This window comes from Glycine soja, chromosome 9 (genome assembly GCF_004193775.1).
Source record: "Glycine soja cultivar W05 chromosome 9, ASM419377v2, whole genome shotgun sequence".
Lineage (NCBI taxonomy): Eukaryota > Viridiplantae > Streptophyta > Magnoliopsida > Fabales > Fabaceae > Glycine > Glycine soja.
This window is the reverse complement of record NC_041010.1, coordinates 28,623,337-28,638,620: the sequence shown is the minus strand read 5'-3', so window position 1 is coordinate 28,638,620 and position 15,284 is coordinate 28,623,337. Positions and strand designations below refer to the sequence as shown.

Below are 15,284 nucleotides of genomic sequence, written 5' to 3'. Positions count from 1 at the left end.
AGAATTCTCAGGCGGTTAAACCTTTGAACGCTTTTGTATTAGGGAATGGGAAGAATCAAAAGAATTCTCAGACTGTGTCGTTTTGAATTCTTTGACAAGGGAGAAGGGAGACACAAAAGAATTCAGGCGGTTAGTCCCTTGTTCTTTTGGAAAAGAGAGAAGAGAGACACAAAAAGAATTTAGGCGGTTAGTCCTTGGCGAATTCTTTTTGGCAAAGGGAGAAGAGAATGAAAAGATGAATAGCACAAGTTTTCAAGGTTTAGAAAACCAGAAAACTTCAGAAAGCTTTTGGTACAAAGAAGAAGAAGAAAAACTTCAAAGAGATTTCAAGGCTTGTAAAGGATTGATTGGAAAAGCAAAAGTATTCAAGATTGTTGTTAGAAAGATTGATTAGAAAATGCAAAACAAAGCCTTGCTTTTATAGACTCTTCATGTCTGGTCAAGAAGGCCATTCAGAAGAGTTATAACTTTTAGAAAAACTTAAAACCCATTTGAAAAAGTCAAAACCTTTTTGAAGAGTTACATCTTTAGATTTTTCAGAAACAAACACTGGTAATCGATTACCAAATATGTGTAATCGATTACACAAAGCTTTTGAGTGAAACAATGTGACTCTTCACTTTTAAATTTGAATTTCAACGTTCAAGGACACTGGTAATCGATTACCAAAACATTGTAATCGATTACAGCCTTTTGAAAATATTTGGAACGTTGTAAATTCAGTTTGAAAACTTTTTCAAACTCATTTTGCTATTGGTAATCGATTACAACAATATGGTAATCGATTACCAGAGAGTAAAAACTCTTTGGTAAAGGTTTTGTCAAAAACTCATGTGCTATTCAAAGTTTTGAAAAACTTTTTAATACTTATCTTGATTGATTCATTTCTTTATTCTTGAATCTTGAGTCTTGATTCTTGAGATCTTGAATCTTGAATCTTGAATCTTGATTCTTGATTGTAGGCTTTCTTCTTGAGTCTTGAATTCTTCTTGATTCTTGAACTCTTGACTTGTTCTTGATTCACTTGAGATGTTCTTTGATTCACTTGAGTTGTTCTTTGATCTTTTGAGCTTTTTGTTCATCACCTTTGTCATCATCTTTTGTTGTCATCATTGTTATCATCAAAACACCTTTGAATCATTGTTGATTCATCATGAAGCCTTGCTTCTACAGATTCTTCCCCTTTTGATTCTTCACTTTCACTAGAGGAAAGGTGAAGAAGTAGCCTCATCTTGGCTACTATAAATGTCTTGGCCCCTCATAATCATGGTTTTCTTAGTGGGGCATTGAGAAGAAATGTGTCCTCTTCCAAGACATTTAAAGCACTTTATAGAGCTAGTATTCTCTTGCATACTAGCCTTAAGGGGTTGGTTTTCTATTGTCTTCCCCTTATTATCTTTGGGCTTAGAAGGTGTCACCCCTAAGATGCCTTGACCTTGGTCTTTCTTTGGATAAGAGTGAGAGCCATAAGATTTTGAAGTAGACTTTCGTTTAAGTTGTTGTTCTACCCTTGTTTCCCAATCTAAGTTAGCCTCTACATTGTCCTTCCCATGGAAGTATGGGAGGTTAATGTTAGCCTCTTGAGGCTTTCTTTCCTTTTCTCGCCTATGGGAGTGAGGTCTAAGATGTGACCTATGCCTTCCTTCATAGTAATCACGAAGTTCTTCACTTAGGCTCTTGCAAGAGTTGTGACTATTATAGGAGGCATGTTTTTCTTTTCTTAACTCTTTTAGTATTTTCCTTCTTTCTTCTTCCCTTATTTTCTCTTTTTCATCTTGACTTATTTCTTCCACTCTTTTTTTTCCTTTTTCTTTTCTCTCTTGGTTTTCTTTCCACAACTTAAGGGATCTCAACTCATCTAATATCTTATACAAGGGGTCCTTAGGAGTAGAACCCTCACCATTAACACTAGATGAAGAATGAAGTCTCATGTTGGTTTCTAAGTTGTGGTTCTTTCTTGTTGGGGGGTTTGAAAGAAAAAGGTAAAAGAAACTATGGTTGAAACTAGCCAAAATAAACACTAAAAGAGGTGTGAAAGATAAGGTAAAAACTAATTGATAAAAGGCAAGTTATCTAGGCGGTTTGACAATGAAAGGTAAAGGAAATAAGCTATGAAAGTAAGCAAGAAATGTAAACTAGCCGAATCCTAATAGTGTATGGATGACAACATTTAAGGTTCCAATAAAACACTCATAATCCTAAGGGAAAATTACCTAAAATTACTACACACAAATGGAAGTAGGGTGACCTATTGGAGGCTCCTAACTTACATCCAATGAAAGGCCTTTTTGTTACAAAATTTGAAAGCAATGAAAGTAAGTAAATTGTCAATTGCAAAATTACAAAAAGGTTCTCAATTTTGGTGGTTGTTCTCTCTGGTGATTCACTCAATTTGGAGTTCTTCTTAGTCGAATAGCTCTTAAGGTGGTTGGCCCCTTGCTTCTTGACTCTAATTCTTCAAGGGATGCCACCAATCCTCCTTTCTAATTCCCTATATGGCAACTCACAAACAAGGAAACAAAGAGACAAGCAATAACCAAAGACAAAAAAAATGAAATGAAAGCTAAACCAATGGAGTTTTAACAAGACAATTTTTCAAGGATTATTCAACAATTAAAGCAATGAAAAGGACATAAAAGCAAGCTTGGACTCAAAGAGAAACTTAAAATGGCTCTAGAGTAGAGTAAAAAAACTAAAAAAAAGACTCAACAAACCTCTAGCTTTGGCACTTGTTTACACACTAATTTTCAATTGAAATTTTGAAACTAAAATAGGTATAAAATAGGCACCAATTATAGAATAAATTTTGAGCCAAAACAACAAGCACACTTCCCTTTCACCTTTTCTTTTTTTTCTGGATACTGATTTTTCTGCCATCTTGTGTGATTTTTATTATTTTTTCATTTTATCCAAATCACTTGGTTCTTTTATTATAACTTTTTTTCAGATGTCTAGAAAATTCAGTAAAAAATTCAGCTCAAAATTCGCAGTGACCAATTCTCAGTAAGTTTTACAAGTTCGTATGTCCAAGCTGCCAGCACTAGCGATTTTAGACTTCAATTTTTTTTTTAGCATGGAATATTGATTGCCTTGGGCTTACTTTCAACCTTCCTATGTATGTTGAACTCACTAGGCTTGTTTACCACAGTTTTAGGAGTTCAATATTCACTTAGGATCAAAATTTGAGCCAGCAATTCATTCACCAAAACTCATATTCACAATAGACACAATCATAAGGAAACCTAAAAGTTCAAGAAAAGGTTCACAATCAAAGACTCACTAAGAATTTTGCATGAACATGTTAAGGACTAATTAACATGCAAGATTTGACTCAAATAAAATAATAGGCTAAAATAATTTCATACACTCATGAACAAATGAGGTAGACAAAGAAACAAGAAAAATAAAATTCAGCACAACATAAGAAATCTTATGTAACAAGTTTCATGACTAAACATGACTTCTATGACAAAACTACAATAGGTGAACAAGTCACTCTAGATTTTTGAGGTTTTCTTCTACTTTAATGTTTTTTTAAGAATTTTATGGTTTAGGTTTCAGCCACAAAAAAAAATAACAAGACAAAACTCAAAGGAACCTAAACTCAACACAATTCATGGTTCAAGAACAAGAACAAGAAATATGAACCATAGAAAATCAAATCTAGCTTCTATAGCAAGTTTAATCGGTGGAAACTCTAAAGAATCATGTTAACAACATTTAGCACAAGACATGTGAGGAGATACATGTAGAAAAATGAAGAAACAACATTGGAGAAGAAGGTAAAGCTATAACTAATTTATCGCAAAATAATTTGCAATAAAAAATAGTTAATAATTTATAACAAATTTGTAGTTAATCATGTGTGTGTGTGTGTGTTGTAGCAATGACTAACAGGCAATTAAAATACAAATTATATGGACTAAAAAGACCACTTTCAAACTATAGGAACTAAATGGTACAAATCATGAAACTATAAGAACCAAATTAGTAATTAAACCAATAAAATAACTTTTCAATGCAAATAAAAAATATGAAAAATAAAAAAAATAAGCTTTTGATTTTATAGGCACATTAAAATAGCTTTTGATTATTGCATAATGATTTTATCGAATTGTAAACAAATAAAATTAATTATATTCAATCGATTGCAATATTATAGGCACATTAAAATAACTTTTGATTTACTTAATTTATTTTAGCATTGAAATAATCACAATATTATCTTACACGAATAAGCAGTAGCCAACATGATCGTTAATTGTTAACTCATTGACAAGTGTATCAATTCGTCCAAGTGGTAAAGTAAAACGAAAGTTCGAGTGTTGAGTTTACACGGACTTTGTTTGTACTCAGAATTGTGTCTATCCAATTTTCAAGCTATTAATGAATTGATTCAAATATTTGTGATATGGAACATTAAAAGTAAATTGACATAAAATTAAACTAAATTATCTAGCATGAGCAAGGCGAGAAAAACAAACACTTAGAGTGGTGAAGCGACGGTTGATGCAGAATACGGATATGCTGGGGCTTAACGTACCAAAACTACTCTTGATGCAATTTTAATGATTTTTTTCTATTTAATATTATTCCAATTATCACATACATCTACTCATATATTTTAGCCATGATTTCTCACATGAAAGAACCTAATTTACCTAATTCTTCTCCCAATCCCTTTAAAGATAAACTAGTTAAAGTGAATTATTAACGGAGATGTATACAACGGGCTAAATAACATCATTTTATCCCTATAGATGAATTATTTAGATGTTTTTCCTAATTCTTAAGAGATAAACATTTTCCAATGCCTAAACCCTAAAACATAGCATGAATATGGTTGATCAAGTCACAAGCATGAGAATAAGCACAGAAAAGAAACAATAAAACTAAAATAACATTAAATAGATAGTAAGAGTCATTACATCAAGAGTGTTTGGTTGTTAAACTTCCAACAATGGGTGGTTTAGCCTCTTATTGTCATGAGAAGCTTACAATTACAAAAGGGTTAAGAGGAGTGGAGAAGAATGGAGATGAACGGAAGGAATGACTCTTGATGATTGATTTTCCCTCTTCTTGTACGAACCCTAGCCTTTGCTCTATGTGGGAAGTTGAATAATAATCATTTCCCCCTCTTTTTCCTAACTTAAAACACAACTTTATTCAATTTTTCCCGACCTCGCACTAAGCAGCACACTAAGCGATGAGTAAGTGGTCACGCACTAAGCGCATGGCTCACACTAGGTGCGCCTTCACATGATATCAGACTTCTCCATTTTACTTCTTTGTGCTAAGTGAGTATTACCCACTGAGCGACTGGGTGGCGTTGAGTGCGTATGGCGTATTGAGCGAGAGTCTTCAGACCTTTAACTTCTTTTCCAAGCCTTATTCTATGTTTCTACAAAAAAAACATATCACCAAAACAGTATAAATTTACCAGTTTAAACACTTACTGGATAAAAACTCAGATGGCACCAAAATTCTAACGATTAACACAAAAAGAAATAATAAAAGAGAAAATATCCGACAATTTTTATATGACTTAATTACAAAATATAATTATGTACAACACTTATCATTAATTTAATTAAATTTACAATCATGTATATGATACTATGGCTAATCATAATTAATGCAAAGAACAATAGCTATTATGAGTTATATAAAGCGTACACTAATAATTCATAAAAAAAATACATGCACAAAACTAGAATGCCACACCACTAGTTATGTTGAAATAATTAACCCCATACAAATACAAATTCACTCAGGTAAGGTTTTTGTAAATGTAATTAGAATAGCTATTTTGAATGAGGAAATTTTCAGAAATTAGGAGTTATTTTATTTTTATAATCTGTTTTTAGTTTTCCAAATATATCCAAATAAGGTTACTCAAACAACCGTAAGGAGTGGTGCAAGTCCATGAACAAAGTGTTGAGCGAGAGGCTGGACAAGTTGAGAAAACATCTTTCAAGTGAGTTTTTTTTTTTTTAAACCTCTTTTTTAAGTAATTTTCACAATTTAATAACTTTCAGATGAGAAATTATTTGTTTAGTAGTGTAATTTATTTTACAAAACAAATATTTAAAAAAAATGAAAAAGGAACCCAACATGTCCTTAATGTATGAGAAAACATATGACTCAACGAAGAAGAAAACCTTTTAAAATTGTATTGTTTGAACGTAAGTACTCAAATTTATGATATAATTCTTAATATATAATAAAAATACATCCTATTGTATTTTATTTTATCATATTACACATGATTTCACTTTGTTTAATAATAATGATATTATATAAATAATATATTTTAACTAAAAATGAAAATAATTATAATTTAGATAATAAATTATGCGTGTGATAATATTTATTAATTCTGATTAATATGTTTTAGCACATCACGCGTCACCCCACTTTTCAATCACGCATGCCTAAATTTTAAATTACGTATCCCCTTTTTTTTTATTAATTTTTAGAGTTAATAATAATAAATTAATTAATATTAAGAATGAAAAAGTCTATATTTTTAACTTTTATTTTTGGACTGGATGTATTATTTCCTAGAAAAGTATTTTTTGATATGTTTGACACATAATAATGGCCTTTAAATATGGTTATGTTTGAAAAAATTAATTAAAGTAAAAAAGATGACCGAAAATTATAAAAATGACCAAAAACTAGTTGAAAGCTGATAATTAAAAAATGAAAAATTAGAAAAAATTATTTATTTTAAAAATTTAATCAAGAAATTTGATAAATATATTAAACATAAAAAGAAATATATATATATATATATAAATTAGAAACTAATGTTTTAAAAAAAATATTATTTTAAGTAATATTTCAAAAAATAATAAACTTCTTAGTTAGAAAAAAAAACTAACTACAGTATCTTAACATACATATCATATGTGGTTAGGGGTTCCATTCCGAAGTCCACATAGTCTTAGAAAAATATTTTTGGATTAAATATATATTTTTCCTAGAAAATTTTAAAATTTTGTTTTTACTTCTTCTATTTTAAATCATTAACTTTTAGTCTCTTATTTTATAAAATGTGTCAAAATTGATCTCGATCACTAACTCCGTCAACTAGAGTTCACGGTGATTTTAGTTTAAGCAGTAAAATGTTGTTACATACATAATATAAATTACAAGATGTGACGATTTTATTGACAACAAAAATTCAGAATGCCAGACTTTAACATCCTCACAGTTTCTATCTTTGAGGTTGCCATGAAGGAAGATAGAAACGGTGAAAATTGTGATTTATGTAGAGGTTTAAAATCATCATCTCTTATAATCTATAATCCATATTTTATAGCGATTTTTGATTGCCAAAACATAAATCAACGTTAACTTGTTGACGAGCTAGTAACTATGATTAACCGACACATTTAATAAAATGAGGAACTACTAAAAACAAACGTTTCAACGTTTAAAAATGAGAAAAAGGTTATACACTTAATTATCACATCACAATTTATCACAATTTATCATATATGATAAATTTATTGAATTTTAAAATAATTATTTAAAAATAATTCAAATGATAATTTATGATTAAATGATAATATAAAATATTTTATATTATTAGTATATAGATATTAAACTCTTTATAAATAATAAAAATATGTTTAATCCAACATTTATTAAGAGAGTTTAAATGAATGTTCACATCTTGAAAAATTAAAATGTTGTACAGTTCAAAAATTAACAATTCAAGAGATATACAGTCTCTTATCACAATAAATTGTGTGTTATAAGTACATAAAATTTTCTATTTATCAGAGAAGATGATACGAGTTGAAGATCGATTTTGAAAGAGTCCTTACTTGATTTGCAAGAGTTTAACTAAAAGTAGTTTGTTTTCAATAGAAACAATGAGGTTGTGAGAAAAACTCTCTTAAAACTTTAGTAGATAAGTCACACATATTTCTTAATGTTTTTTTAAAAAAAAAATTATGATGGACCGTGACTACTTTTTATAGACTTTTAAATTTCAATTTCAAATTTAAATTTTCTGAACAATTTTTTTAAAATAATTTCTAATAATCAATTACCAGTGAAAAATATTTTCTTTAGAAAATGTTAAAAATACTTTAAAACATTTTTATAATACATTTTAAAAAATTATGTTGTGATGTGAAACCTTGCAGAGATTTTCTAACGGAAAGAGATTAAGACTTTACTTTTTTCTTTATTTTTGTTTTGTTTTTTAATTTGGACTTCGAATGAAACTTATGTTAAAAATACTCTACACAAAAAAAATCTGTATGTTAATAAAATATCTGCTCCTGAATTATTTGTGCATTTCACTCAAACCTACACAATTAACAATTAATTAAAAAATATTTCTTTTATGACAAATTAATCTTTTTTATCCTTATATATATATATATATATATATATATATATATATATATATATATATATATATATATATTTCTTCACTGGATATCCCTTTCAATTTCATCTGATCGATTTTCAATACACATTTTATAAATAAAATATGTATTGCTCATTAATTAAGAATATAACGAATTAGGATCCGATTAGTTGATTACTGTGAAGGTAAAGGTATCTCATCTTGCTTTGTCTCCTAACCAAATCTATGCTTCACCAAACTTGTATATAAAAGCTTCACACGCGGAATATGTTCACCATCATCGTCATCATCACAATTCTAATTCATTCACCAAAAAGTTCTTCGCCCCTTCTTTGTCCCCATTCTTTCTCTTTAATATACTTTGTCCATATTTTCCTCTTTCTCTTCCTATCAAACATCCATGGCTTCCTTGTCTTCTAGTACAAAACAGAGCAATAATAACCAAGAGGGTAACCGATTTTTTTTACCCTTTTGTGTTTTTATTTATTATTTATTTTATACACTTTTGTTGTATTGATCGTAATTTAGTTACTATACATTTTTTTTGTACCCACTTTTAATATTTTTTCGTGAACTTAATGTGCAGTTGATGAGAAACCAATACCACACGATCAAAACGTTCTGCAAAAGCACGTTGCGTTCTTCGACAGGAACCACGATGGCATCATATACCCGTGGGAGACTTTCCAAGGTTTAATTAATTTTCTGTGTTTATTTTTTACATGCTCATTAAGTTAACATACATGTAGTGTATCTTTTCTTTAAACGGAAATTAAATCAATGAAACATAATTCATACATGTTTCGATCTCGTCTTGGAATAATTGATATATCCACATATGAACTGAAAATGTGAAAATATAAAAGGAAATAATAGCAGCTTCTGCGTTTTCATGTGAAAATATAAAAACAAATGAATCCAAAACACATCTCCAAACACTATATTTGATCCGCTTCCACTAGTTTCCAAAATCTCTGTTTTTTTTTCTCCCTTTAAGGCAGAAGCTCTTTTTATAATTAGATTCAGATTTGCATGTAAAAATATGGCAGTTTTTTTTCCGTAAGTATTAAATAATTTATAACACTCAGATATTCTTCTCAACCAACTAAACTACGTCATCACATAAAATATGCGAGTTTTTATCGCTTATAAGAGAAATAGCTGAACAAAAATGAACATGATTGATTGCAGGATTTCGAGCAATAGGTTGTGGGTACTTATTATCGTCCGTTGCTGCTATTTTCATCAATGGAGGTCTCAGTCAGAAAACCCGCCCGGTACTTTGACTCTTTCATCCCACACCATACACGTTACTTTCCTCTTTTAGTAGCTTTTATTTTCTTCTCAGTAAGAAGCTTTCTTTTTATTAAAGAGAAGTTTTAGTATGTTACAATCAACAATAACTCTTACAACATATTATTTTGAACGCAAACGAAATTTTATTAGTTAAAATTTATTAAAAATTATAAAATTTTATGAGTCTCACACTATTTTACTTCAATCTATACTATATAATTAAAAAAAAAACAAAAGATTTAGGTCCAATTAAAAACAACTTTCTATATCTCTCCGTAGTTTCTTTCCTCATACGATCAAAAACTTTGGATTATATATGGATCCAATCCTAAAAACTTATGTTTCATCATTTAAAGTAATTTCTAATGAATTGAAAATATAATTATTTTACTGATAATTATTAAAATTAAACATTTAAACTCGTTAATTAAAGTATATTAGTAAAATGATTTAGAATAAAATAAAAGATGTCATCTCATAATTTAATTTCTTTTCATCTAATAGTTATCCTTTGGGTTATATAGTTATTTTAAATTTAACATAAGATATTTTTGTCTTCAGAACTAAAATCTAAAACAGATTTTTTTATCGTTTAATCAGAAAGTTTTCAAATTAATTACAGAATATACTTGAAATATAGAATTTGTTAGAATTTTTTAATATTATTGATATGAATCATTATAACTTTTTAAAATTAATACTATACCCAGGCTTTAAAATAAAATAATTTATTTTCTTCCCTAATTTTTAATAGAAATTAAATAATAAATATTTTGAATCAAATGAAAGGAATGCTTAAAGTTTTTTTGGTAGAAGGAATACTTTTTTTTACAGAATGGTAGAAGGAATACTTTTTTTTTACAGAATGGTAGAAGGAATACTTAAAGATTACGCAACTTTCATGACTGTCTGTTATGAGAAGAAAACTACACTAAAGAGCATTAAAGTAAAAGAAAGAAAAGGGTCAACATATGGTATCCACGAAGTCGAAATGGCATCTGGTACCATATGGCGTATACTGAAATGTTTATAGCGAAATGCTGGTTAGCAACAACTTTTTCTTCTTCTTTTTTTTGTGTAAAGGAAACATTTTGTTTTTACTGAAGCAACAACATCTTTTAAGAAAATATTTTTCTACCATATGTATTAGAATAAGTAATAATTATATTCTTTTTAAAGAATAATTTTTTTAATATATTAAGAAAATAAATTAAAATCAATATTTTTTTAAAATCTTATTAGCAAGTTGAAAAAAAATTAAGATAAAATAAACTAAAAACTCAATATATAAGGGTCCTTATTTGCTAAAAATTATAGTACACAAAATAAGTATTTTTTTCACGTTTCTTTTAAAAAAAGGATTGTGTACACAAATTAAACATATGACAATAACACAAAAACAAACTCAACTAAAATCATAAAATAACTTTTTGTTTTATGTAAAAAAAAAATTCAAAAGACACATATACTCCAAATTTTCTTATTCCTGCTATTGTTTTCTCGGTAGAAACATATTTAAATTTGATCTAGTGCATTTGAATTTTCATTATTTATTAATTACAACAATCTTATATTTATGTCATGTATTTCAGATTTATATTATCTACTAGTTTTTTTTTTTATGTGAACATTATTTATTAATTACAAATAACTTTATCATGTATTTTTTAATTCACATTATATACTAACTTATATATTCTGTATTTTAAATTCACATAATATATAATAATAATGTAACTTATATTAAGATAATTGATATTAAAAAGGATAGTTTAATAAATTTCATAATATTATTTTATTTGTGTTGTTCATTATTTATCAAATAATGTAAATAATAAAAAAGTGTCCTATAACTCAAGAATTTTCCCTGTAATCTTTTCTATTTCTTATAGTGTAGTGCTTGTCAAACGCACCTTGAAGATACTATCTTGAGAAGAAAATAAAAAAAAAAACTAGATATTTTACCATCTCAACAGGTTTATTGCACAGAAAAGACTCTAAAGTTTATAACTCGTTTCTTTACAATTGTTTAACTTATATGTCAAAATAATAATTTGAATACATAACTGAATCATGAATATTATAGATTTTACAAAATTTATCCTTATGAAAATTTTCATAAACTTTATAAACAAAAGTTTTGAACTCATAAATAAACTACGATCTTAATTATATATAAGTACTATAAAATAATTTCACTTATATATGTATATATGTTAATTATGTGTCCTTGCCAAAAAAATGTCAATTATGTGTTCATATTTATATTTTTTTATGAGAAAAAATAATTTTATTTTAAAAATAATAATCTGAGCATAACTAATATATATAAAAGGGTTTCATAATTTTATAATAAATATTTGAAAAATTATATCAAAAATAATTTTTAATTATTTAATAATATAAAAGCTTTTATATTATAATTGTATACCTTAAACACTCTTTATATTTATATATATCTACAAGCCGGACAAAAGTTTTTCCAGATACTTCGAGAGATTGATTTGCTTTACAGTAGAATACAACTTTTTCTTCTGTAAAGATGCAATTAATTAATTACAAATTGTCTTCATGCTTATGCGATTCTTTTCCATCGACGTTTGACTTTGAGTTTGTGCAAAGAAACTGATGACTTTTTAGTCTTTTGCTTCGTATGAAAGGGCCTTCATATGGTAGCCCACAAGGGTTCCACTCTCGTATCACTTAAAAATTTAAAAAGCAAGTGTCGTGTTCTTTCTTTTAAAATAATAAATATTTTACTAAATATTAGTATAAATTAAAAATAACAAAATCATTTAAAAATACATATTTTTAAAAAATAAATTTTATTAATAAATATGTTGTTTTTTAAAAAATATCAATGGTGCATTTCGAAGACAAAAAGAAAAGACATAATAATAATGTTGATGATTTATTAATTTGTCTTGTCATTAACGAGTTTGATAAGACAATTGTGTTTAATTTTTTTTTGAGTTATATTTTTAAAATCATCATATGCTCAAATACAGTTGAAGGCATCATACTAATAATTTAAAAACACAAGATAAATGTTCTGTTATAGAATTTCTTGATTACATGACAACTTAATGAGTTCTCAATGTTGTTATTACCTTGTTAATTAACATTTAAAACTAAAATAAATGAGAATTTTGAATCTATAGAGGACTAGAATTTTTTTTTTTGAAACATCCTATTTAAAATTGAAACGATGAGTAAGAAATACCTTTATTCTTACTTTAAAACCACTTTATTGTAATCAAATACATAATTAAGTTGGTCGGTGCTTATAGGAAAGAGCCCCAACCAACATTTATTCCAAAACGGAACATATGAGGTGAAAAGAAAGGATTTAGTAAAAAAGAAAAGAGAAAAAAATTATGGATGTAATAAATATTATCTGATAAAAAAGAAAAAGAAAATGAAAAATAAGAATAAGATAAAATGAAATAAAATAAAAAAGAAGAAGAAAATGTTCGACGTAATACAGTATCTGATAAAATAATGAATAAAATTAAAGAAAAGCGAATATATATTTACCATTATTGTTTAGGAAAAAGAAATGAAAGAATAAACAAATTTTATATCTTGTAAAATTTGGGCTAACACCATTTTTTAAAATATGGAAAAATTTTGTTCTTTTTATGCTCAAAATATTCGATGAACTTCTTTACCCGAGGAAATTCATTTCTGCTACTATGTACTGTCAAGATATTAACTGGTCTCGATCTGGATTTTTATATGGTTTAGGGAAAGTTTCCTTCAATACTGCTACCAATTGAAGTTCAAAACATCCATAGAAGCAAGCATGGAAGTGACTCTGGTGTCTACGATAGTGAAGGAAGGTATATATTTTTAATGCATGTCATAATCTGAATGTAATTGTTCTAACTTTTTCCAAAAATAAATAAAAGCTATTGCTAATTAATCCATTATCTTAAGTTTACATCATTAATTTGGATAAGGTTTGTTTGATTTGACCTGATACTTTTAATTATAAAAGTCATTCCTTACTCTCAATTTGTTATTGTTTTTTTTATTTTTAACCTTTTATTTTGAAAATAGTAAAAAAATATTGTTTTCACAATTTTCTATATAAATATTTAAAAATTAAATAAAAATATCATTTTTGTAATTAAAAGAAAAAATGTAGAAAATATTTTCTTGAAGAAAATTAACATGCCTTAATTTTCTTTGCTCGGGATCAACTTCTTTCAATTGCAAATTAAAATCCGACTTCATAATTTGTGAAATGCATATATAATTTCAAAACATAATGTCAATATAATTTGTTTACTAACTCGATCGAGGCTGAGTCTTTTAGGTTTGTTCTTTCAAAATTTGAAGAAATTTTCAGCAAGCATGCTCGAACACACCCAAATTCTTTAACATCTGATGAATTGATGGGGATGCTTGTGGCAAATAGAGTTCCTAAGGATTACGCTGGATGGTAATAATAATTCTTTCATATATTAGTAATATTACTGAGTGAATTTTTTTCATATATTAGTAATTTACAAGTGAATATATAAATGAATCACTCAAGTTGTTATTATTTGATGTAGGCTTGCTAGCTACACGGAGTGGAAGATCCTATATGTTCTTGGCAAAGACAAGGATGGTTTACTGCACAAAGAGACTATTCGAGCTGTTTATGATGGAAGCCTCTTTGAAAAAATGGAAAAGGAACACTCAGACAAGAAAGCGAAATAAATAAAGATTGACATGAATTATATAAGTTGGGACATGCGTCTTTGTGAATTTCTTGTTGAGTGCCTTGAAAGTGTTATTTATGGTGTATATTCCTATTGGTGTATGAACTTAAGTTACGTATTAATTGTTTAATGCAAATGATTTTATATTTATTTGTTATTATTACTTAAAATAGTGTTAGTTTTCAGTTAACCTTAATTTTTTTTATTCAGCAAAAAAAATACTGAGAAATTTTACCAATTTACTTTTTAAACTCTCCTATTATGTATGTATAATTTATATTTAATAAAGAATAAATTACACGAATCTCTATTGAGATTTGTTATTATTACACTTAATATTCCTCCACTTTTTAATCATATAGAAAATCATTTAAACTTTAGGCTTTTGTTATACACTGATTCTTCCTCTTAAACATAAAAAACATTACACCGACTCCCCCTAGAGGAGCTTAGGGGGAACATTTGATAGGTAATACATTTTTTATGCTTCGGAACCATAATTTTTGGGAATGAAGAAAATTTATTTGGTTCATCATTGATAATCTTTAAATAGGTTTTTTATGAATAAAAAATTTATATTGTATTTTACCAACAACTTTAATTATTTAGCACATTAAATAATTTAATAAGTAACATGATGTTTTTACTATAATAAAACAAAAATTAAACTTGCAAAAGTATGATTGTCATCCCATCCGAGAATGTTTTTGTGAGGATGTAAGTTAAAAATGATTCCCAAGAATTATAGTTTTCAAAGAATATCACTACAAGAATGTTCACTATTACAGTTGGCTAAAAGTAAAATCCCATTGCAGTAGCATAATCTCACTATAAATAGACAGTTTACAGTGGACTACAAGTTTGTCTGTAAAACCTCCATCGGT

The 15,284-nt window shown here is 27.4% G+C and overlaps 1 protein-coding gene across 1 annotated transcript; it reads left to right on the top strand.

Annotated features, from left to right (window-relative positions):
* The first annotated feature begins 8,653 nt into the window (after positions 1-8,653).
* On the top strand, positions 8,654-14,557 carry LOC114367055 (probable peroxygenase 4). Its single transcript, XM_028324142.1, has 6 exons — positions 8,654-8,841; positions 8,979-9,083; positions 9,584-9,669; positions 13,436-13,530; positions 14,010-14,135; positions 14,251-14,557. Exons 1-6 carry the CDS (start codon positions 8,793-8,795, stop codon positions 14,396-14,398), a joined length of 609 nt encoding a protein of 202 aa, XP_028179943.1. The 5' UTR covers positions 8,654-8,792; the 3' UTR covers positions 14,399-14,557.
* The last annotated feature ends 727 nt before the right edge of the window (positions 14,558-15,284 follow it).